This window comes from Eptesicus fuscus, chromosome 14 (genome assembly GCF_027574615.1).
Source record: "Eptesicus fuscus isolate TK198812 chromosome 14, DD_ASM_mEF_20220401, whole genome shotgun sequence".
Lineage (NCBI taxonomy): Eukaryota > Metazoa > Chordata > Mammalia > Chiroptera > Vespertilionidae > Eptesicus > Eptesicus fuscus.
Window position 1 is genome coordinate 13,166,782 of NC_072486.1, and position 24,624 is coordinate 13,191,405.

Genomic DNA, 24,624 nt, shown 5'->3' on the forward strand with positions numbered 1-24,624 from the left:
CCCCCGCGCCCGGCTCCCCCCGCCCGCCGCCCGGTGGGTCCGTGCGGGAGGCGGCGCTGCCCTCGCGCGGGGCGCTATCTCCCCGCCCGCCGGCCGGGCCGGGGCCGGAGGAAGAGACAAAAAGTAGTTTCCCCTCCTCCTCCTCCTCCCTCCGCCTCCTCCGCGCTAGGCCCGCCTCCTCCCCCGACTTCGGAAGACTCGTTGATGCGTTTGGGCTGCAGGAAGGCTTTCTCTTTTCGCCTTTTTTTTTTTTTTTTTTTTAATACCCAGAAGAGGAAAAACAACCTTCGGATCGGATTTTCCTCTCCCCGTCCTGGTCCCGGGCTCCTAACTGTGTGTGTGTGTGTGTTTTCACGGCGAGAAGACGAGGGGGAACAAAACCCGCCGGAGCGAGCCATCCCTGGGGGTGGTTTTCATTTTTCCTTTTTCTCACCATTTTATTTTTTATTTTTTTTGAAAAAAACAACCACTCTTCACGATGAACAAACTGTATATCGGGAACCTCAGCGAGCACGCCGCGCCCTCGGACCTGGAAAGTATCTTCAAGGACAACAAGATCCCGGCGGCCGGCGCCTTCCTGGTCAAGACCGGCTACGCCTTCGTGGACTGTCCGGACGAGAGCTGGGCCCTCAAGGCCATCGAGGCGCTCTCAGGTGGGCCCGGCCGCCCGGAGCCCGGAGCCCGGAGCCCGGAGCCAGGCCCGCGCGGCCGGCCACCGGCTCGTGCACACAGGGCCCAGGCCCGCGCGAGGCGGGGAGAGGGGCCGCGGCCCGGACCCGGGCGGGGAGAGGGGCCCACACGCGTGGGGTCCCCGGTGCTTCCCCAGCTTGGACTCCGACCCGCCCCCCCTCCCCCCGCCGGGCTCTGCGGGCTCAGGGCGGTCGCGCTGTCAGAAAGCCCGGGCGCGGGCTCCGAAGGGGCCGGGGGACCGCGGCGGAGCGGAGCGGGGCGAGGGGCCGGGGGAGGGGCGCCCGCCCGCCCGCGCGGGGCCAGCGCGCTCTCCGCGCCCCGCCCGGCCCGGCGCGTGCTCCAGGCTCCCGCACGCCGGCTGCCCCCGCCTCGCTTCCTTCTTCCTCTCCTCCTGACTTGGGGCGTTGGGTTCTCTCCGGGACCCCAACGGGAGAACGCGGCGTGGCCCCGACCCCGCCGCGGAGCGAGGCCGGGGCTGGTGCCCCGCGCGGCGGCCCTGCGCAGGCGGCGAGTGTGACCGGGGTCCCCGGGTCCACCTCCTGGCGTCCCACGAGCCCGACGGGCAGGTGGGCGGGTGGGCGGGCGGGCGGGCGGGGGTCGCCCAGGAGGGACCTGCGGCCGCCGGGTTGGCGGGGCGCGCGGGGCGCGGGCGGGAGCGCCCCAAGGAAGGCTGCCCTGGCCGCTCCGGGAGCCCGCGCCGTCCCGGGCCGGGCTGCACCGCCGGCGCGTGTCCTCCCTGCGCCCTCCCCGCGGCCCTCCGGCCCTTCCCGCCACTCCCTGCTCCGCGCGGGCCCGGGCCTGAGCCCCGGCGCCCCCTCCCCGGGTGGGTCTCACGGGAGTGTCGGGAGGGGTGGGCGGAGGGGCCGCGGCGGTCCCGCGAGGGTCGTGGGGTTGGGTGGCCCCCGCAGGTGGGCGGGAGAGGCCCGCGGGGGGGGGGGAAGAGTGTGACCCGTGGACGCGCCTCCCCTCCCGTCTGGAAGTGACCGCGTTCCCCTCGCGCGGTGCGCGGCTTCCCTCTGGGCCTGGAGCCGCGCCCGGGGGCCGTGCGGGGTCTCCGGGGGCCGTGCGGGGTCTCAGGGGGCCCCCGGGGCCGCCGCCGCTGAGGGGCCTTGGGGCTGGGAGAGCCGCTGCACCCCGCCAACCGCCTCCCACCTCTTGTCCGCAGGTAAAGTGGAGCTGCACGGAAAACTCCTGGAAGTCGAGCACTCGGTCCCCAAAAGGCAAAGGTGAGCTTGCTGGGTGTGTTCTCGGGGGTTCTGTCCTCCCCCCGTTACTGGGGGGACGGCCGGACCGTCCGCACAGCTGAAGGCTCTTCCTCTGATGTGGATTGGGCTGCTCGCCGCGTGGCCCGCGGCTGGGCGGGTGCGTTAAGTGTGCGGCAGGTGTGCGCGCGTGGGTGCTGCTGTGGGGAGGGAGAGCTCGCGGGTGGTCCCCGGCACTCGGGGTCACTGGTGTGGAGGTGACTCACAACGGAGGACTCCCCAGAAGAGGAGTTCAAGCTGCTCCGTCAGGAAACCGGCCGCTGCGGGCAGTTCTGGGGACTCTGTAGGACTTAGGAAGCCATGGGCGACCCCCCGCCCCCTCCTCCTCCTGAGTACGGGATGGGCAAAAGCAGCTGCGGACACCCGTGGGTGTGGCGTGCCTTTCCTTTTCTGCTCCGCGTTGTGGCTGCCAGCCTGGGAGGAGAGAAACTGCCTGCTACCCTGTTAGCTGGCCGGCCGGGATTGGAGCACGTGAGTGAACGGACGCCTGGCCTTCTCCTGCCCAGAGGCGCCTTTCGGTCCCTCCGGGAGGACACAGGTTTCTGCGAACCCGCCTTTGTCTCCTGCTTCTCCCCCCCCAACCCCCCGCCCCTTTTAAAAAATTCTAGTTGGGAATTTTTTGCTTATAAGTAACCGCCAAGAGGTCATGAAGACCCAAGATTTGGGCCGCTGCAGCAAGGGGATTGCGCTTTTGGGAGAGCATGTGTTGTGTGTCACTTGAGGGAATGTCGGGAGGCTGTGTTTTCACTTCTGGAGTGTTCTGGAGAAACGAAATGGCTCCTTTCTCAAGAGCAGGCCAATGTCGCCGCTCTGGAACTCCAAAAAGGTGCTGGGGCTGGCCTACGTGTGCCTTCCTGGGTTTCACAGGGTGGGGTTAGGGTTTGTGCGCTTTCCCCTCCCGTCGCCCCACTCCCCACCGGCCAAGCTATAACCTGGAAGTTAGTTAAACGGACTGTTTGTGTCTGGTTAGGCATTGGCGATAGTGCGGGTGCTAGAGGGCAGGAGGGGTTTGCTGTGTACTTCCCTGTTGCTGTGCAGAGAGCGCTACGTACAACGTCACTGTGTGCCTGTTTCTAGATTGAGTTCTCTTCCAGGTAAAGCATTTTCACAAATCGTGTTTTTGTTAGCAAGTTGGTTTGGATTTTTGTGGATTTCTCTTGTTCATGTACTTAATTTTCATTAGGATAGTTGAAAAGAGATACGTGTGATTGGGTAGATTTAGTTCTAGTTGGGAATTTCCGTAGGGGGTCAGATAATTTCATATAATAGAATGTAATTCTGTAAAAAAGTTTTACTGAAACAATAGAATGTATACTGGAAAGTATCTAAACTGATCTCAGTTTCATAGGAATTGAAAAATTCTGCATGAAGTCATATCTCCTTAAAAAGTTTAAAGGCATAGTCTGAATTGTTTACCTGCGGGGAGGGGGAGAATGGAAGCACATTTCTGCAAATTCTAATTGGTTTTGTGTTTAGCCAGTGTGTCTTAATGTTCTCTAAATATCGAATAAATTAAAAAAAGCAATGGTTCTGTTGAAGGATTGGCATTTTAACATTTGAGAGTTCCTAAATGTAAACATTATGTGTCTTGTGTTTCTCAGATACAATTCATTGACCTTAACGCAAATGCCAGTTACTTTGTCTTACTCTGCTGATTTTCCTCTCCAACCTGGTGTTAATTTCTCCCCATGTGTAGGGAATTAAACTTAAAACATCTGGTAAGAACTGCCTCTCTTATTCATAAAGGCTTTGCTCAACCTAAAAACAACTTAGTTGTTACTTTATAATGAGCAGGTTCCTCTTTAGGAAAGCACATAAGGTATAATGTTACTAGTGGCAGCAAGTATTTATCAGTGGAAGCTTCATTTTATGAACAATGTAGATTAAATTAAAATGCTCAGGACTTTAAATGATACTATCTTACTAGCAAAATAAATAGGACTGTACTGGAGACAACTTTTTACTCAGAGAATAATCAAGTAACTCCTTTGCTTATATTGAAATGGCTAAAAACAAAAGTAGAGCTTTCTTTTTTAGAATTTTCTTAGAGAAATGTTCTGGAAATTCATATTACAATTTTATTTTAACGGAACCTTGGAGCTGTGATGCAGTTTCCCTTATCTGAATGGGCTTTGGAGAGGGCAGAAGAAGGAACCTGGTGAACCACATGCCCAGCACCTACAGGAGGTCAAGAGGTGGTACTGGTGACAGAGAGTTGAATGCCACAGACCAATCCTTGCCAAGTGAGCCTGCTGGACTTCTGGGTGGAGTTCTTTGTGCTTAGCAGTCATTGCATTCCATCCCATCATCATGTAGGCATCTGAGGCAGGCACACCCACATATGCTGCAGTGACCTTTATACCTGCTGTGCAAGGCATGTTGGGAGCTCTGTGCTGAAGAATGCTTATGGCAGCACTCTGAGATGGATGAATGGGCTTGCAGCGACTAAAACAGGGGAGCAGGCCTAGCAAGTGATTTGATGCTTGGCAGCCTGGCCTAACTCTGACTGGGAGCAGAGCTGGGCGGGGACCCTTTCAGGAAGGGGTATTGTTGAATTTGGTTCAGACCAAGCTTAGCTCCTGATTACCGAAGTCTCAAGGGAATGTGGAAGGAATGTTGCTTATCTGCATTCAGATACCCCTCCATTGGGGAAGATTATAGCAGCACTTCACAGAGCTTGAGGTTCCCTCCATCCAGAATGAAGAGAGGATTGCACTGAATATTGGTGATAGTGTTGCACTTTCTGTAAAAGATACAACACATGAAGACTTGGCTTCACTCTGAGGCATAAGCTTAACCAACCCCCCTCCCACTTGGGGGTAAAGTTTGAGTTAAGGGTGGGTGTGAAAATTGTTGGGACTTTGGAAGAGTAGCTGAGTTTGGTTGGGGAGAGTCACTGGTATCTTTGTGGGACCTTGTATGTGCCCCTATGTAAATAGCACTGATTTTTTTGTTGTTATATTGTGGGCTATTTGGCATGGGAGAGAGACCAGGAAAGTCGCTGACACTGGAGAACTGAGAGGGTGGTGGTTTTACTTCATTTTTTCATTACTATTTTAAATTATGAAAAATTTTTAATATTTTCAGACTTTTATAGCTTCAACGCCCTCATGGTTTGACTGTTAGGATATATTGATCAGAATATGTAACCAAATATCTATTTGAACAAAGGAGCAAAAATAGTAGGATATTATAGTGTTAATATATATATATATATATATATTTTCAGGCAGAATTGGTTAAGACAGACTGTGGTGCCTAAGCTCAAATCTCTTTTTTGTTTTGTTTTCTTAAAAATAAATGAACAACTCATTTGCATTTTAGAATCTAGTGCTTAACATGTAAATTGGATAGACAGCATGTATAAAAAATTATCTTACTTTAACTGGCTATTTAAAAGCTAGTGCTTCACTTTAATAGCTGTTCAGTATAGAATAGGTTGATGCTGTGACCAGCCGTGTGCCCACTAGCCAGGGCTTATGACCCTGTTGTTTCAGGACAACAAAAGCTGCTTTTAATGCCGACCATTTAAACATAGGTGTGGATGCTATGGTGCTCCTTGCTTAGCAGAATGGTACAGGTGAAGCTTGTGAATCAGGGAGGTTTCTCACACATGCGGAGAATGTTAGGAAACTTTTGGTAAAGAATCGTAAGCAGGGTTATCTTTGGAGTGCTCCGTTTAAGATCAGTAATGCATGGCTGCTTAAGTGGTGGTAGCCCAAGAGATTTTTCTTGATATCAACCTGTTTTCTCAATACAGTTTGGAAGCGTTTAAAAGATTTTGTACTTTGGCCTTATTAGAATTTATACAAAAAAGTAAATGTTAAAGTGCTGTGCGTGGCTGTCCACAGTAACCAGGAAGATGTAAGGGAAGCATGACATGTGCCTGGAGCCAGTGGGAATTGAGAATCTTGGTTTGTGTTTGTGACTCTCCTTTGGACTTGTGTGATCACTTACATGATCTGTTCCTGCCAAATGTCATTAATAAACTAACAAGGGGCATATTTCGTTTTGCTGGAAATAAATGAATTCCCAGCTAAGACTTAAACATATCTTCTGGAATTACAGAGCTCCGAGGTTTCCCCTCTAAGAAACTTGACTTGTATTTATTTGTCTGTAACCTGGTGGTAGCTCAGTTGCTTTTGCACGGGCACCTCTTTCACTCAGTCAGCAAGAGGGAAATGATCTGGGCCATACTTTGAAATTCTTTTATGAGCCACATCACTGCAGTTATCTTACAGATCTGGCATTTTATATGAAAGTGAAGCTGTTGATCCACCTTGATACATATACTTAAAGCAACTCCATTGTAATCGTCTTCAGCAGCATTAAGACTTTTCTAGCAGTAACGCTTCGGAACGGTATGAATTATCCATTGAATAACTCCGGGTTGGTTTGGTCTGAGAAGAGGGAGAGGCTGTGCTATTCTTAGCTGAGTTTCTTTTATCGACTCTTGCCTCTGATTCAAACTTCTGGAGTCATAAGACAGGAGGTGGCAGTGTGGTAGCAGTGACCAACGGGTAGGCTTGGCATTTTTTGTTAGGATTTCTGCCCCATAAATCTGATGTTTAAAAAGTTGGCTTGGACTGCCAGGGTTTTGCTTGAAAGCTGGTTGCAAACATAGTTTTCAGGGCTCTTAAAATTGAGGGTATAATTTCTCATGCTCTTAACTCACTGTTTGGCAAGTGCTCAGTATTGGTAAATAAACAGTTATAAATTTTAATGTACTATGTGGATTTTGTTGCCCTGAAGGGGAACACTTAGTATACCAATTATGTATTTTAGAAAATTATCCTGAGACCATTTAACTTGATTAGGAAATTGTCTGAAATTATTATAGAACTCTTCTTTGAGGACTCTAAATGAACTATAAGCTGAAAGAGGCATAAATCCTCAGAATACCTGGCATTCTGTCACTTAATTGTTTAGGACCGTGGTCGGCAAACTGCGGCTCGAGAGCCACATGCGACTCTTTGGCCCCTTGAGTGTGGCTCTTCCACAAAATACCACGGCCTGGGCGAGTCTATTTTGAAGAAGTGGCGTTAGAAGAAGTTTAAGTTTAAAAAATTTGGCTCTCAAAAGAAATTTCAACCGTTGTACTGTTGGTATTTGGCTCTGTTGACTAATGAGTTTGCTGACCACTGGTTTAGGAAGTTGATTCATAACAAACCACCACAAAATAGCAGCTCAAAACAACGAGTTCTTCGTCCTCATGACCCTGTGGGTCTGTTCGGTGGCTGGTTCTGTTCCACTGGGTGTCGTTTTGGGTTAGTTAGTAAGCTGGGTGAAAAGGTTCAAGAAAGCTTCACTCATCTGCTTGGCCTCCTGACCTTCTCCACATGGTATCTCATCACTTGGTGGTGGACTGGAGCTGGCTTCCCCAAGTGAAAGCAGCAGCTGCGAGGCCTCTCAAAGGGATGGCCCAGAATTGGCACACTAGTATATCTATCCCATTCTACTGATGAAGGCAAGTCACAAGGCCAGCACTGAGTCAAGGGGGATATGGACATAGACTCTACCTCTTTTTTTTTCTTTTTAAATTCTGACCTGAGGATATGTTTTCATTGATTTTTTAGAGAGGAGAAGGGGTTGGGGGAGAGAGAAACATTGATGTAAGAAATACCAATCCATTGCCTCCCATACTCACTTCAACTGGGGATCAAACCTACAACTTGGGTATGTGCTCTGACTGTGAATTGAACCACAACCTTTCGGTGCACGGGATGATTCAACTGAGCCACTCGGTCAGGGCTAGACTCTACCTTAAAAAAAAAAAAAAAAAAAAATAAATATATAATATATATATATTTGATTGATTTCAGAGAGGAAGGGAGAGGGAGAGAGAGGGATAGAAACATCAATGATGAGAGAGAATCATTGATCCACTGCCTCCCGCAGGCTCCACACTGGCTGTTGAGCCGGAAACCTGGGCATGTACCCTGACTGATTCCCGGAACCTCCCGATTCCGCAACCTCCTGGTTCATAGGTCGATGCTCAACCACTGAGCCATGCCAGCTGGGCCAGGTCCTCCTGTTGAATGGACAAGACTTGTTTGTGACAGTGAACCTACCCTCTGGCATCTGTCTCTGCTTCTGGTAGCTGTGATTCTACTTTCTTACGGACGAGTCATTCTGCTTTCTATTAATGTACATGCGGAGAATCCTCTGAATCTGTCTTAGGTCTTAAAAGAGTGGAGACCAAGTTCACTGCCTCCATGTGGTTGTCTGTATACTTGAAGGTTTGACAAGCCAAGGTTGAAACTATTGGCCAAAACACTTAGGGACATCACAGGCTAAGTTTAAAATACTTTAACCACTTTATTTTAGGATCTTGGAATAAGTAAAGCATTCCTTTCATTTTATTCGTAAAGTGCTAGCTATAAGAAAAACAAGAAACCTTTTGTGAGTACCCCAAGTTTCCTCATTTTTGTATATTTAAAAATCTGGTTCTTGATAAAGTAACCGTGTCTTCCAATTATGAATTCTGTCTTTTGCCACAATAGTCACTAAAACTAGGTGATGTGTTAGAGAAGTTGATTTGGAGGCAGAATAAGTCTTTTATACAGACTGTTTGTGTCTATGCAAGTCCTTTGATCAGTAGAGTACTACTTTCAGAATATGTTAAACACCTACTAATTTAAAAAAGGAAAGCTAATAAAAACGGGGTAGCACAGTGGAAGTTTTTAGTGGTATTAGTTGCTGAACTGGAGGATTCTCCTTTAAGCCCTGGGAGAAGAAGTGGCTTCCCACAGCGCTGTAGGTGGTTGGTGTTACCCGTTTTCAGGTCCACGACTCGGCCCTGCCTTCATGCCTCCCAGTGAAGTTGCCGAGTCCTCACAGTAGCTTACACAAGCAGCCCGATCATGTTTGCGATGGCAAGTCAGAGCAGAGATGTCCTGTTTCTTGCTTTCTCCAAAGAAAAAAGATCTTGTTTGGCTTCTTTGAAGGGTTGATTTATTGTCTTCCTCAAGGAAAAAGACAGGTGCAGGTAGTCTGAAATCTGGGACTTACTATAAAGTATCTGGACATCTTGTCTTAAGACAGAAAATGAGACTACTTTTTCCTTTAAGGTAATTTTTAGTGGCTTCATCTTAATATAGATGAATTGCAGAAATATTGGAGGGGATAAGGAGATGGGAGAGAAGTGAAGAGGGCATCAGGAGGCAGATGCCAAGGCTTTATCTCCGGCAGGTGATGTGTTGGAGATAACAAGAGTTAGCAGTATCCGGAGTGGAGACTGTGGTGCCTGGTTGTCCCAGCTTGCTTCCAAAGTAGTAGGATCCTGGCTTGCAGGAGAACGTCTCTTTTAATCATATATCTATTTTATTGATTTCAAAGAGGAAGGGAGAGTGAGAGAGAGTTAGAAACAATGATGAGAGAGAAGCATTGATGGGCTGCCTCCTGCACGCCCCCTACTGGGGATTGAGCCTGTGACCCAGGCTTGTGCCCTGACTGGGAATCAAACCATATCCTCCTGGTTCTGAGCCCTGCTGGTTGGGTGAAGTCTCTCAAATGTGGAATATTGTTAAGGATTAGGAGAGAGTGGGAAGGAGAAACCACTTTGATTAGGAGCCCCCGATGCTTGCCTCATGTGCCCTTGTTGAACGGAAAGGTACAGCCAGAAGAAGGTGGGACATGAGGTCTTAGATCTGCGTTTGAATCCCAGTTCCACTTACTGAACGCATGGTGTTGTGTAAGGACAACGAAATCGCGGTGTGAGTAGATTAGAATGGAAACGATGTCTCAGGTTCCTGGGCACAAGGTAGGTAACGCATCAGTACATTATCACTCAGTAGCCACTCCAGTGGCAGCTGTTGTATTTTCCCCCTTGAGATTGGAGTGCAAAGGCTGGAAGTAGATTACATTTGGTGGTAACAGAAATATGGAAAATCTTTGTTCTGATTTGGGATGTGGACTGATATAGGTAGAAATCTTTATTTTCACTGAGCATGTATAAATTTTTTTTTAAGTAAGGTATAACCTAGATACAATAGAGGGTAAACAGCTTAAGTTCTTACATATGTTTACATTCAAATTAATTCAAACCACATGAAGTAAAATGTGAACATACTTGTTTTACAATCCTCCCTATGCCCATGTATTTCTTGGTCTTACAGCTGATACCTGGGTGTATTATTTTCCATAAATTCTTCTTTGCATGTATCCACAAACCCTTTTTAATTTAATAATGGAATCATTCTGTTTATATAATTAGTGCTTGTACTAAATTAGGTATCCTGAAGACTCTTCAGCGTAGGCACAACAATTTAATAGTTGCATTGTTCAGCTGAGGTGTGTAACAATTTGTTCTTTTCATAGTAATTTCAGTCCAGGATATTTATGTGTATGTAATGGACTCTTGGTTATATATTTTTATAAGGCACCTTGAATTTGGGATCTTACCTCAGAAACTAATAGTATTTTCTTGCACTGGAAACTTTACTAAATCATACTTTGAGGTTAAATTTGATTAAAAATTAGTTTCCAAAACAAAATACTGCTCAGCTTGCCACTCTAGCTGGGCAGATGATGAATGGAGAGTGTAATTAAGAGGTGGTGATGTTAAAACTGAGAAGTGATTGCAGTCTCCCCAGTGGTCCTCAAATGTCAGTTTTTAAAAAGTCAGCTGTTCTTGCCAAAATAAAGAAGCCCTTGCCTTTTCTTTGGAGAGATAAGTATGGTTGAAAATCCTCATTTCCATATTTTAGGGCAGGTGTCCTCAAACTACGGCCGGCCCGAGGGCCACATGCGGGTGTTTTTGCCAGTTTTGTTTTTTTACTTCAAAATAAGATACCGTATTTTCCTGCGTATAAGACGACTGGGCATATAAGATTTTCCTGGGTTAAAAAGTCGTCTCATATGCCGGAAAATACGGTAGTCCAATATATCTAATTCAATTTATCTAATCGCATTAATATAGTCCAATATACAGTATTTTCCGGTGTATAAAATGACTTTTTAACCCAGGAAAATCTTATACGCCCAGTCGTCTTATACGCCGGAAAGTACGGTATGTGCAGTGTGCATAGGAATTTGTTCATAGTTTTTTTTAAACTATAGTCCGGCCCTCCAGCGGTCTGAGGGACAGTGAACTGGCTCCCTGTTTAAAAAGTTTGAGGACCCCTGTTTTAGGGAGTGCTAATTTACCCATTTCTGCATTTTTCAAGTTTCATTCCCTGTGGCTTATATAATTTTTAGTTTAGCAAGCATAGATTGGATATTTGTGCCTCTGATCCATCCTGTCTAGGTTTCAGGAGCTACAAGAATTAGATACTTGCTTTGAAGAAGTATGTGGGGTGTGGTGGCTTTCACTTTGTTCTGTCTCAATCCCTCACTGTGTTGCAGTGATCCTAAAGGTGGATTAATATCTCTGCAGGTAAAGAGAAATTGCAAATGTGGCTTGGGGTACCTGTTATGCCCCAGAACACAGAAGGGGCATCAGGCTGAGGTGAGTGTTGGTAAGCCAGCAGGGAGAGGTTCAGAGAGGGATGTGCAGGCATACAGGCTAACCGTGTGCATTGGGGATGGAAAAGGCAGAAGGGACAGCAGGAGGAAGGCATGTAAGTGTGAAATATCCTGGTGTGTGCGGGGGAACTCTAAGCTGTTTGGGATTAGAGAGGCTCAACTGTGAGAGGGTAGTGGTTGAAGCTGAGCCTAGAGGGGCAACGGCAAGAGCAGCCTGTGTACTTGAGGAGGGACTGCATTATTCTGATTCTTCATGTGCTTAACTTGAGGGGTTCAGTCTGTTTAATTTAGCAGATGGTTATTTGGGATTATCATGCAAGACTTCATGCCTATGTTAATTTTGGGGCCTGCTCACCAGAGATCGTTGAACTGCTTGTACCTCTTAAGTGCTTCATGGGAACCGCTGTGCCCCAAAAGCATCCTATGGGGTATAGAGCTGTCCCAGGATACTCTCCGGCAGGGTAGTGAGGGTGAGCTGTGAGAGGACTAAGGAACCCTGCGTCAAGGCTGACTGAGCCTGGTTGTTTTTTAAGGTCAGCTGTGACAAGAAGTCATCGGTAGTGATGATTAAAGGGGTTCACCTGGTGTTACTTGATTTGTATTATGCCTCTCAAATGAAGTAACGAACCTTAGGAGAAAACGAGGCAGACTCGTCTGTGTGCACACACTGTTAACAGCAGAACTAGGGGCAGCCGTGCGTGCAGGACAGGGCAGGGAGGGCCAGTGGCATCTTGCCGGGAATCCTAGACCTCAGTTGCTCAGCTCCTTGGTCCTGGGCAAACTGGTTCAACTCTCCGAGCCTCTCAGTTGATCTATAAATAGGGGCCATAAAACCTGCACAAGGTTGTTGAGAGCTAAATGATCATGTTTGGAAAGGACTTCTGGAAGTATCTGGTACCTGTAGGTATTGTCTCAGATTAATGAGCTTGTGTGTTTATGTGTGGCAATTAGAAATAAGAGGTAAGTATATCTATTCCTATATAAGCCCATGGTTTGTCTCATATGCACAGGTACATAGGAATGTTTCACATTTGCTTGTGGAATAAGGTTATGTGTTGTCAGTTAAGAACTTGTACTTTATGTTTAGATGTGTAGGTCTTAGGATCCTTAAAACGGGTCTAGTTTTGAAATTATCTTAAGAGAGATCATACTGTTAAAAAAAGGATGAGGAGATAAAGAATTCCTGTTTAGTACAGACAGAGGTGGACACTATAGTATAAAAATGTTCAAGCGGTAAGAAGTGGCAGTTCAAAGGGGATATCTTAAAAGCCAATCTACTTAGGAAAAGATACTCAGTCTTACTAGTTATTAGAAAAATGCCAATTGGGAAAAGTGAATAAAGTTGGTACTGTCTGGTGTTGGCAAGAATGTGAAGGAATGGACACTCAGACAGCTAGAGAGTAAATTGTCAAAGACTTCTTGGCATGCCTATTATTGGCGGTATCTGTTAGAACTCAGTGTGAATAGCCTTCTAGTATCATAGAAAACAGCTCTGTCCCCGTGGTTTTGTGCAGTCTGGAGCATCGTTTGAATCAGCAATATGGTAAAAGCTCCAAATCACCACACGGGACTTCGTAAGAAGATCTCTGGGTAGTAGTCCATAGTACACACAGATACACTTGTAGGTTTTATTACATCACTCACTCCATTTTAACAGGTTACAGGTAACCTGGAACTCTCACATGGTCTCCTTTCCAAGCAAAGGGGATCCCCAGCCTTAGTTTGACTGTCTGGGACATTTTGCAGTTACACATTTTTGAGCTTCAGAAGGTAGATTTTTGGCTCTGGCTGGTGTGGCTCAGTTGGTTGAGCATCGTCCCATGCACTGAGAGGTCACTGGTTCGATTCCCCGTCACGGCACGTGTCCAGGGTGTTTGGGCTTGGTCATGCAGGAGGCAGCTGATGCTTCTCTCTCTCTCCCTCCCACCTCCCTCCCTCTCTCTCTAAAAAGAAATAAAAATATATATTTAAAAAAACCTTTAAAAGTAGATTTTTGAAGGAGGAAGCTACCTAGAACCCCTTTTCATCTTTCACTTTGCCCTTAAAAGCACTTGGAAGTAATGTTAAACAATCTCTAATTTTTAGGCTGGTTTTTCTTCTGGCAATTTCTGTTATAAAGCAATAGAAATTGGCAAAAGACTTTTTTTTTGCAGTATTGTTTAAATAGAAAATTGGAAATAACAAGTGTCCATCCAAAGAAGATATACCATATATTTTTTAAATATATATTTTATTGATCTAATGGAAGATATCGGTTTTATACCCTATTGTAATGGTTTTTATTTGATTTCAGAGAGGAAGGGAGAGGGAGAGAGAGAGAGAGAAACATCAGTGATGAGCGGGAATCATTGATCGGCTGCCTCCTGCACACACCCTGCTGGAGTTTGAGCCCGCAACCTGGGCATGTGCCTTGACTGGAATCGAACCCAGGACCCTTCAGTCCGCAGGCTGATGCTCTATCTGCTGAACCAAACCAGCTAGTGCTAACATGAGATTTTTGAAAAACAAAACAAAAACAAAAACACAAAACACCCGTTCTAAACCAAAACGAAAATCAGAAAAGTGGAATTGTTTTAAGTTTTTGAAATTTCTTTACTGTTTGGCCTAAAAGACAGCTGAGTTCTCGTAAGTAATTGTGCATTCAATCTGTTGTGATACATTGTTTTGGTCGAAGTATTTGAAGAAAATCCAGCCTCACACAAGCATATCATTAGAAAAGGAAAGAATTATTTGAATAGTCTTCTTAGATAGTTGTAGATATTCTTTGTTTTTACACCAAAACTAGACAGGTGGTAGTTTTTCAACGGGTTAGTTTGAAATGTGGAATCTGAAATCATATCAGTGGATTTTGTGTATTCTGTTACATTAAAATCCATTGGTCTCTCTTGCGCTTTGAATGGTTCTTTTATCCGTAAGTATTGGGAAACTGTCAAAGCTCATGGTGGTAGACAAGTTTGCCAAAATTCTGGTTTTTACTTAAAAGCTCAAATTTAGTCATTGGCAACAAATACTGTTAGGTTTTCTAGAAGTGGCTGGCTGACTTTATTTTCTTTTGAGCAAATGTCCACCAGGTACTCAAGGTTAAATACCACACTGTCTCTAGCTCTTTCATGTGAAAATGGTGCTGTGTCTGAAAAAGGGGGCGGGTCCAATCTTGCAATTCAAACAGCTGCACAGCACAGTGCGTTTTCTTCGGACAGCCACAATAGGTAGCAGAAGTGCTTCTTGCACACTGCCCTTTTCTTCACGTAGATATTAACGAGGTGTGTGTGCTCAAGGGCTGTTTAAGAAAGTTAATACTCTTTACTGCTTCTTCTAGGGCAGTGGTCGGCAAACCGCGGCTCGCAAGCCACATGCGGCTCTTTGGCCCCTTGAGTGTGGCTCTTCCACAAAATACCACGTACCCTAATTAAGTTAATAACAATGTACCTACCTATATAGTTTAAGTTTAAAAAACTTGGCTCTCAAAAGAAATTTCATTCGTTGTACTGTTGATATTTGGCTCTGTTGACTAATGTGTTTGCCGACCACTGATCTAGGGCATTTGAAAATGAAAGTTGGATTACATATTACTGCAAGTGAAGAATACAATGATTGCTACTACAGCTTAGTGTTAGTGCCTTGATTCATTTATGCTCAAGTGCCTCATTTTACCCACTATTGCTTTTACACCAACAGTGCAAATGCCAACACAGTGAAAAAGGCAAATAACAACTTAGGGGTATAAAAATCATGTTGACTTCTTGGACCTCTTGGAAAGTGTCTCAGGGACCCCTAGGAGCCCACATACTATATACATCGACGATTGCTGCTTTACACTAATGTGCTTTTTGCACTTAGTTGGATTAGGTATTCCTGGGAATATGTCTTTCCATCATAACCCAACAGATGGCAAGAACAAGTGAGGATTTTATGCAGTTTCATGGCATATTAGTGTTAGTAGGGAATTTTACACAAGTCAGTTTGTGAAAAACAGGTGTGGGAAGAGAAATAAAAGGAAAGAAACTAAACACAAAGGAAGAATCTAGGTGTATGAAAGATAAAATGTTTAATAATTAGGGAGCACTTAACCGCACATGGGCACCCTGAAGTGAGTATGGTCATTTGGGTACCAAAGTGCACTGTACATGTTGATTAGAGGTCTTGCCTAAGGAAATGAACAGCCTTCAGCATCTCCTGTTGTTTCTAAAATGTTAGAGATCTAATTAGAATCTCAGGACGCCATTGACGTTTCTCTTGAGGACTAGATGTTTTGAGGCTAGAAGCTTGCTTATGGTGACTCATTGTGTCTGTAAGGATGGCCACGTGAGGAGTCCTACCTCTGCTATATTTCAGCTAGCTTTCCTTGTTCGTAGTAATTGTTGGTTAACGTTAGAAAATAACTACATTTGTTCCTATCACAGGAGAGGTACTTTTCTTGTCTTAGACAATAATTTTTTCTTTTAAGAATTATAAGACAATTTCCTTTCATGTTATTTCACCACGTCTTTTTCATTCTGTATATATTTTTTTCTGGCATGAGAAGGCTGGGTAGCTTGCTAGTATGTTTTCTTTTTCAAATGGTTCTGTTTTGCTAATCTTGGGTCTTAGCAGCTTTTAATTTGAGCACATTTGAGTGTTTACTATATGCCAAGGTATTGCCTTCGTTCTTGGGAAGACAAGACCTTGCTCTCATAAAGCTTCGGGTCTAGGACTGTGCTGTCCACGAGGGCAGCCACTGGCCACCCGGAGCTGTCAAAGGAATTGAGATGTGGCTGGTCCGAATCCGGATGTGGTGTTCGTATAAAATACACTGGATTTTGAAGACTTAGTTCAAAAAGAGAATATAACATACTTCAAATTTTATATTAATTTTGCCTGCTTCTTTGTACTTGAATTGGGTACTAGGACAATTCTGTTGAAGTTTGGGGAACTCTCTGCTGAGAATAGACCATGTTGAGTGGAGTGGGATCAGGGAGACCAGTCAGGAGAAAATTACGATTACACAAGTCAGTGATGGTGGTGATGGCACCAGGGCAGTGAGGGGGAAATGGTGGTAGTGTGTGTGATGAATGGATACACAAAAGCAAACTAATTGTGACGAGCAAGATTATGGGAGCAGCAAGATGGGGAAGGGGAAGATCATTCAGTTTGGCCAGGTTGAGTTGAGATGCCTGTTAGACATGTGGACATAGGACAGTGACTACACAGGGAGTGGAAGAGGAGGAGGAGCCAAGGGGATGGAGGAGAGATGAGGGGGAACCAGTGATATTGATTGATATCCTAGTGTTCAATCTATAGATGTTATTCAGATTTTGCCTATTGTCCCACTAATGTCCTTTTTCTGATCCTGGATCCAATCCAACATACCTCATGCATTGAGTTGTGGTGATTCTCTTAATCTGGGACAATACCTTCGTCTTTTGTTTGTCTTTCATGACCTCCATGAGTTTGAGGAGTGTAAACTAGTTATTTTGTAGGATGTCTCTCATCTGAGTTGGTCTGATGTCTCTCCATGGTTAGAATCAGGTTATGTATTTTTGGTGGAACACCACAGAAGTGATGATGTCCTCCGTGCACCACATCAGGAGGCCAGAGAGGTTGGATTTGTTCTAATAGTGAAGGTGTTACCTTGGTTATTTGGTTAACTGGTATGTACTAGCTTCCTAAGTGTCAAGTTCCTGTTTTCTCCTTTGCATTAAGAGTCTTTGAGGGTTACTTTGAAACAGTGTAAAGCTCCACTTCTCATCACTTTCACTAATCAATGCATTCATCGATGGTTCTTACCTGAAACTGTAGTGGCTGTGAGAGGGTGACTCGCTGTTTCTGTCATTTCTCCTACATTGATTAGTTGGAATTTTGCTCTAAGGAAGAGCTTTCTCTTCTCTGTTTATTTTGTTTCTGTTGATGTGGACTCGCTGATTCTTATTTTACAGATTATACCATATTACTATTATTTTGTAGCTCTGTCAAAGTGAGGGTTAAGATGAGAGGCATTCTAGCATGGCGGTGGTGAGCAGTAGGCATGATTCAGCACAGATGGCAACATGATTATGATACTGTAATGTCCACAGTACGAGAAGAAATCTTTGTAAGTTTACACTGCGTTGTACACTTGGAAACGGACTTTAGCTGCCTAAGTGCAACAGATCTAATTTATTTGACTCACTTCTGGTGATGTTTTATAACTGGTGAAAATCAGGTCATTCTTTATGTATGTGACACATTGCATTTAAATTCAGGTACTGTGCTCTGTGCTTGATAATGTGTAGTAACTGTTGTCTAGCATGCGTATCACTGATAATTGATAATCGCATATAGGCTGTTTTTTCCATACCAGTCTAACTTTATTTTAGCTCAACGATCAGGCGTTTCCCCCCGTCTATTTCATTTTGATGCACTAAGTGTAGTAAGTGTGAAATTAGTAGAACACTGTAACCCATTTCTTCAGTGTGTCTGTTTAATCTTACATCTCTTGGCGAGTGGTGTGTACACTGACACAAATCAAATGGAATCTTAAACTATCTTCTTGAGATAATATACTGTATACAAAACACCCACAGGAATTAAGCAGAACTAGTTTTTTTCTGTGGTAATTAAAAAGGAAGATTAAAAAAAATATGTCGTTACATAGCAAAATTTAAACCATAAAAATGATTAAAATGATCTTTTTCTCTCTCTCCAAATGCAGTCATTGTGTAGTTTCTTGTGTTTTGGAAGGGAAAGATTTATACACATATACAAGCATCTGGGAATGTACATTTCTTAGAAAAAATACTACTTACTCAGTGATGCCCCTTACTGTTTTGAAGCTTTAAAAAGCAGTTCTAAAGGTGCTTTGGAAGCCAGAGGGAAGGAAGTTGTGGAAATACAGTATTTCAAAGCTATTTAAATAGTGGAGTCTTGATTTAGGAGTAAAGTATATTTACCCATATTTGGATTGATAATACATTAAAACTTGTTTAAATGTCTTTGTTATTAAAAGGATATTAACAATATGCTAGGATTCATCATTAATACTTGTTACAGGTTATTCTAATTTTTCTGAAAACTCCAGCATGTGGTTTACCCCATCATCAATATGGAAAGAAGAAATGTGTTTTACAGTGCTTAACCAAATATTAAAAAAAGAACAAAAAATGCTCCCAACCTCTGAAAACTTCAGAGCAGTCCTTATAAATAGCACGTGCATAAACATTATATTAACGGGAACTAGTTCAGTGCTCTAAATCTAAATTTAATTCTGTTATTGTTTGCCCCCTCCCAACTTTTTGTGTTTAAAAAAATTTTTTTTTTAAATCTTTAAAAAATATTTTTATTGATTTCAGAGAGGAAGGGAGAGGGAGAGAGAGAGAGAGAGCAACATCAATGATGAGAGAGAATCATTGATTGGCTGTCTCCCACACACCTCCTACTGGGGATTGAACTCACAACCCAGGCATGTGCCCTTGACTGGAATCAAACCCGGGACCCTTCAGTCCACAGACCGATGCTCTATTTATGGAACCAAACCAGCTAGGGCTTAAAAATCTTTATTGTAGTTTACTTTTATATTTTAAGTTTCTCTCCCTTTTTTTTTGTTTTAAAGCTGTTTTGCTAATTGTTTTATAACCACAACAAATGAGTACAGAGCATACCCTGTACAAAACAACACAGTAATCAAAAGACTGTCAAATTACAGCGGGAAGGTTAGGGAGGGGTGGGGGAGATAAGAGATCAAACGAAGGACTTGTATGCATGCATATAAGCATAACCAATGGACGCAGAACACTGGGGGGTGAGGGCATGTATGGGAGTGGGATGCAGGGGGGGCAGTGGTAAGATATGTACACATATAATACCTTAATAAAAAAAAATGGGGACAAATATGTGACACCTTAATCAATAAAGAAATTAAAAAAAAAATGGGGAAAAAAAACCAACAGCAACAATAACAACACAATAAAGGTTCAAGATCAAGGTGTTCCTTTAGGGAAGACTGAAGATTTCAGTCTCTGGTATTTGGAATTTAGGCTGCAATCCTTATTTTTGGATGGATCACTGGGTGTGTATAGCACAGTCCATGCTTTTAACCAGATTTGAACAGCAGAATGGCCTCTTGGCCCAGGTAGAAGTAGATGAAGTGTTGGTTCCCCCCCACAATGCAGTGCCAGTGGGGTTATACTTCTTGTCAGACTCCTTCTTAATATGGGCCTCAATATCCTTTCCTGCCCTGGCCGGTTTGGCTTGGTGGATAGAGCGTCGGCCTGCGGACTGAAGGGTCCCAGGTTCGATTCCGGTCAAGGGCACTTGCCTGGGTTGCGAGCTCGATCCCCAGTGGGGAGGCGTGCAGGAGGCAGCCGATCAATGATTCTCATCATTGATGTTTCTATCTCTCTTTTTCCTTCCTCTCTGAAGTCAATAAAAATATATATCCTTTCCTATGTTATATTTCTCCAACGCTTGAGTAGCACATTCCACGGAGTCCTGTTGCATCTCCTCCGACATATTGGCATTTTTGATCACCGCCTTTCTGTCGCACATGGTTACATGGAGCAGGGCCTGGCCGACTGCAGCAGTCTCCTGGGGGAGGGGCTGTCGAGGCTCAGACCCGGCTAGAGAAGCCGTCACTACCGAAGCCGTGGCGTATCTACTCTCTCTTTTCTAATGGTGTTTTTAAACTGCTTTTTTTGTTTCTCAAAATGCTGTTTATTTTATATTTTGTGTTTTAAGAAAATTATTTTTAAATTATAGTTGACATACGAAGTTTTAATTTCAAGTGTACCATATAGTGATTAGATATTTACATACCTTACAAAGTGATCACCCTGATAAGTCTAGTACCCATTTGACATAATACATAGTTATTACAATATTATTGACTATACTAGAGGCCCAGTGCACGAAATTCGTGCATGGATAGGGTCCCTAGGCCTGGCCGGCGATCAGGGCTGATCTGGGCCTTCCAGCTGCCGCCTAGGTCTTCCTTCGTTCTGCGCCGCCCCCTGGTGGTCAGTGCATGTCATAACAAACGACTGAACTCCTGGTTGAACTCCTGAGGGGACACTTTGCATATTAGCCTTTTATATATATACTAGGAGCCCAGTGCGCGATTCAAAATTGTGCGGTCCAGCCCTGCCTCCCTCTCCAGCCCTTGAAGCAGCTGCAGCTGCTGCTGATCAGGCCCTCCCCCAGCACAGGTGCGCGGACACCCCTGCCTCCCCGCCCCCGATGCTGCACATACAACCTCCTCCTGTCCGGTCAACCTGTTATGGCATCCTGGTTAATTAGCATATTTATCTATTGTGTGTATATATATATTTATATATTCCCTATGCTGTACTTGATATCTCCGTGACTATTTATTAAATGGCAATCTATAATGCTGCTTATTTTTTTTTTTTTTAAATATATTTTATTGATTTTTTACAGAGAGGAAGAGAGAGGGATAGAGAGTTAGAAACATCGATCAGCTGCCTCTTGCACACCCCCCACTGGGGATGTGCCCGCAACCAAGGTACATGCCCTTGACCGGAATCGAACCCGGGACCCTTGAGTCCACAGGCCGACGCTCTATCCACTGAGCCAAACCGGTTTCGGCAATGCTGCTTATTTTTAAAATTAAAAATTTTACAGAAAAAATCATCTTAAAATATTCTGGGGAACACTGAAATTTGATTTGTAAGCCTAAAGAAAATAGTTCAAGATTTTAAAGAAGCTTATTTTTAGTTTTTATACTGTTAACAATATAAATATTTTAAATTGAAGTGTACATTAATGAATTTTTAACAAAATACTGTTTTAATTCCAGGTGGCAGTCTAAAACATTTAGTGTACATCATTCTGGCTGATTCTAAATTAATAGACTTGTTTAAACTATAAGTCTTACATAAACTATATAATTCAGTGTTGCTAAACATCTCATAATGTAATTACAGCTAGCATATCAATACTGCATATTACATCTAAGATTTGTTGTATGTCTTGAACTTTAAATAAGCTTAAATTTATTAAAAATATCACTGTTTATACTGTCTAAATATGTAGATCTGACAAATTGTAGTTTGGTCATGATAGATTTGTGTATTAGTATTCACCTTTTTCAGAATAGCTTTTAAATTTTATGATAGTGTAATCAGTTTAAGATGTTAAAATTTCACTAAACTGCCTCCAAATGGCTTGGTCAAACATAAAATTCTAGTTCCCTAGTTTTATTGTAATTTTTAATTTGGTTTAATTACTGCTACCCTAACTTTTTAAATTTATCAAAGAACTGGATGAATATTTTAATAAAATAACAGCAAAGTACGTAAAAACAAATACTTAAACTTATTGATTAAATTTGAAACACTGAAACTTTTAAAAATCAGGAGGTTGGTCTCAGTAGAGTCTGAGTATGTGTAGTATTAATTGTTATTCCAATAAGAAAAAAAACACAAAAATGCTAAGAATTAAGATTTTTGAAAATACAGCTCTTTATTAGTAACTTTGAACAAAACAAAAAATCTCAACATAATATTAGCTTATAGCCAAGTGATAATAAGTGTGCTTCAAGAGATTGTATTTTAAAAAACTATTGATATTTGTAGTGTGACTTATAGCTTTATTGCCATTTTATTTTCTTCAACTCATCTATTGAAACCCTGCTAATTATCTAATGACAACTAGTTTGCTCAGGTGCTAGGGAGACAAAAGCATTACCTTACAATTTTGAAAGAGAAAAATGAACATTTTACAGTCATTTTATTCAAGTAAGAAAGCACATTTATGTGAATGATGTGTGCATTAACATATTTTTAGCCATTGTCATAATTGGCAGTAACTTTAAATGCATAGCTGCACTGAGTCTTTCGGACTGTCAGGTAGCTTGCAGTTACTGGAAGAAATGGGAGCTGTTAGGATTATGAAAGCTTCTCTTTATCTGCAGAATATTAAGATGTGTGTGGTTGGTTGTTTTGATACTATTTGTTTGGTTTCATAACTGTCATGACTTTCAAAAAGATAGACTCTTACATGTACAGTATTTTTTCTGCTTGTATCACAGTGAAGATGGAATTCTGAAACTAGTTTTTGAGTTACCCACTTTATATATTTAAAGCCTTCCCAAGTTAAAAAATACCTAAAGTTCTAAACATAGGGGTAAGTAATTAAGTACTAATAGCCAAATCTATCCGGAAGGGATTTGGAATCCCAAACATTTGTCACTGATATCCTACTCTTAATAAGATGTATTCTAGTTTTAATCATCAATAGAGTGTGCTAACTGCAAGTGTATATTAATGCTGTAGGATCTCTTAGAAAAAAAGTTAAAACTTTGACTTTTTTTTTATAAACTAAAAATAAACCAAAAAACCTGATGAAGGTATGGCTGATGGCTAGGGGTGTATTGGAGTCCTGGTGTGTTGCCCCCTGGTGGACAGTCTTTCCTGATAGCTTACGTTTTGCACTTGTTTCTACAAGTCAGTCTTTAGGCAATTAAAGTGCTTGGTCCGCGTTTAACACGTTCTTAAGTGTTTTGTAATGCATAAGCTTTTATTTCAACATTTTTACAAGGTGCTAAAGTCTAAAGCCCAGCCCTCTAAAATTTAATGCCCTGTACAGATTGTTAATGACAGGTTTAGTTTGTGATGGCTTTCCTAATAGCAAAGCTTTCCAAAGGGTTAGAGTACTTAAGGGGCGGGGAGGACCCTTTAAAACTGTCGGTGTCTGTGTTCCAGAGAAAGCCCGAGGGCAGGAAGATGTGCTGGGTACACTGGAGGGCGAGCACTGTGCAGAGGTAACGTGGTGCTCGGTGCCCACTCCTTTTGGCTCACGTTAAACTTTTGACCGTTACATCAGCACCTCAGGAAGACCAAGAGTTCGCCCAGGTCATATTACCATGTTAGTCACAGGTAACATGTTTTTGCATATAATCAGTGATTATAAGCATAATATTACCTTCTAGATTGCCATAATAGGCACAGGTTTAACATGTCACTTTTAAAAATATATATATTTTATTGATTTTTTACAGAGAGGAAGGGAGAGGGATAAAGAATTAGAAACATCGATGAGAGAGAAACATCAATCAGCTGCCTCCTGTACACCTCCTACTGGGGATGTGCCTGCAACCAAGGTACATGCCCTTGACAGGAATTGAACCTGGGACCCTTTAATCCGAAGACTGTTGCTCTGTCCTCTGAGCCAAACCGGTTAGGCTAACATGTCACTTTTTAAATTGCACATCTAATAACTAGAAGTATTTAAGACCCTTAAAAGGATTTCCCCGTAGAGGAGAACTTGAAATATCTTATGCATTGCATCTTTTATTGCCAGTTTGCACAACTATTTGTCTTATTCATGTGTCATGTTAGCTGCTTGGTGAGGCGGGAGGTTTTGTTACCTCGAAATGGTCTGCTCTATGTTGATGTGATGACTCCTTGGGCCTCTTCTATAGCAAGTGGATATAAATTAGATAACATTCAATGCTGTTTTTCTAGAGTGGGGTTTATACAGTTATGACTAGAGGCCCGATGCACGAAGATTTGTGCAAGAATGGGCCTTCCTTCTCCCTGGCTGCCAGCACCGCCTTTGCTTCAGCTGGAGCCACTTTTCTGCCTTCCCACGCTGCCCAGAGGCCCAGAGCGGCTGGGACATTGCGGAAGGGCTGCATCATGGCCATGGCGATGATGCAAGCATCCCGCCCTGCCCCTGGCCACTCGGCACCTGCATATGCAAATTAACCTGCCATCTTTGTTGGGTTAATTTGCATACTCCTGATTGGCTGGTGGGTGTCACGAAGGTATGGTCAATTTGCATCTTACTCTTTTATTAGTGTAGATTATTATATTGGACAGTTTTCTTGGAGATCTGTATTGTTGTTGGTTTTTTGTTATTGTTTCATAGAAGCCAAATAGTAGACACCTACAATTATGGTAGAAATAGCATGGAAATTGGAGTTAGAATTTGAATTTGGTTTTTCATTTACCTGTTTCTTGACCTTGATTAAAATAATCTCTTGATATTGTTTTCTTAATCGGTGAAGTGAGAGTATAATACCTGCTTAGTTCAGTTGATGTAAGGTAGAGTGAAAATGTATTTCAAATGCTGGCATAGTCTTTTATCCATTAAGAGTCCCTGAATAAATGATATCTGTTATTTTATTTTACTGTTAATCCTCACCCGAGGTCATTTTTCCATTGATTTTTAAAATATATATTTTTATTGATTTCAGAGAGGAAGGGAGAGACAAACATTTAAAAATGTATTG

At 43.3% G+C, this 24,624-nt stretch overlaps 1 protein-coding gene and 1 pseudogene across 4 annotated transcripts in view; one reads left to right on the forward strand and one right to left on the reverse strand.

The window, feature by feature from the left end:
- The first annotated feature begins 478 nt into the window (after positions 1-478).
- Positions 479-24,624, forward strand: part of IGF2BP3 (insulin like growth factor 2 mRNA binding protein 3) — a 96,804-nt gene continuing 72,658 nt past the window's right edge. For all 4 annotated transcript variants that reach the window (XM_054726412.1, XM_054726414.1, XM_054726413.1 and 1 more), the window contains exons 1-2: positions 479-653; positions 1,856-1,916. In XM_054726412.1, the coding sequence (XP_054582387.1) occupies positions 479-653; positions 1,856-1,916 (236 nt within the window). The remainder of the gene's footprint in view (positions 654-1,855; positions 1,917-24,624) is intronic.
- On the reverse strand, positions 19,465-19,919 carry LOC129151446 (dynein light chain 1, cytoplasmic-like; annotated as a pseudogene).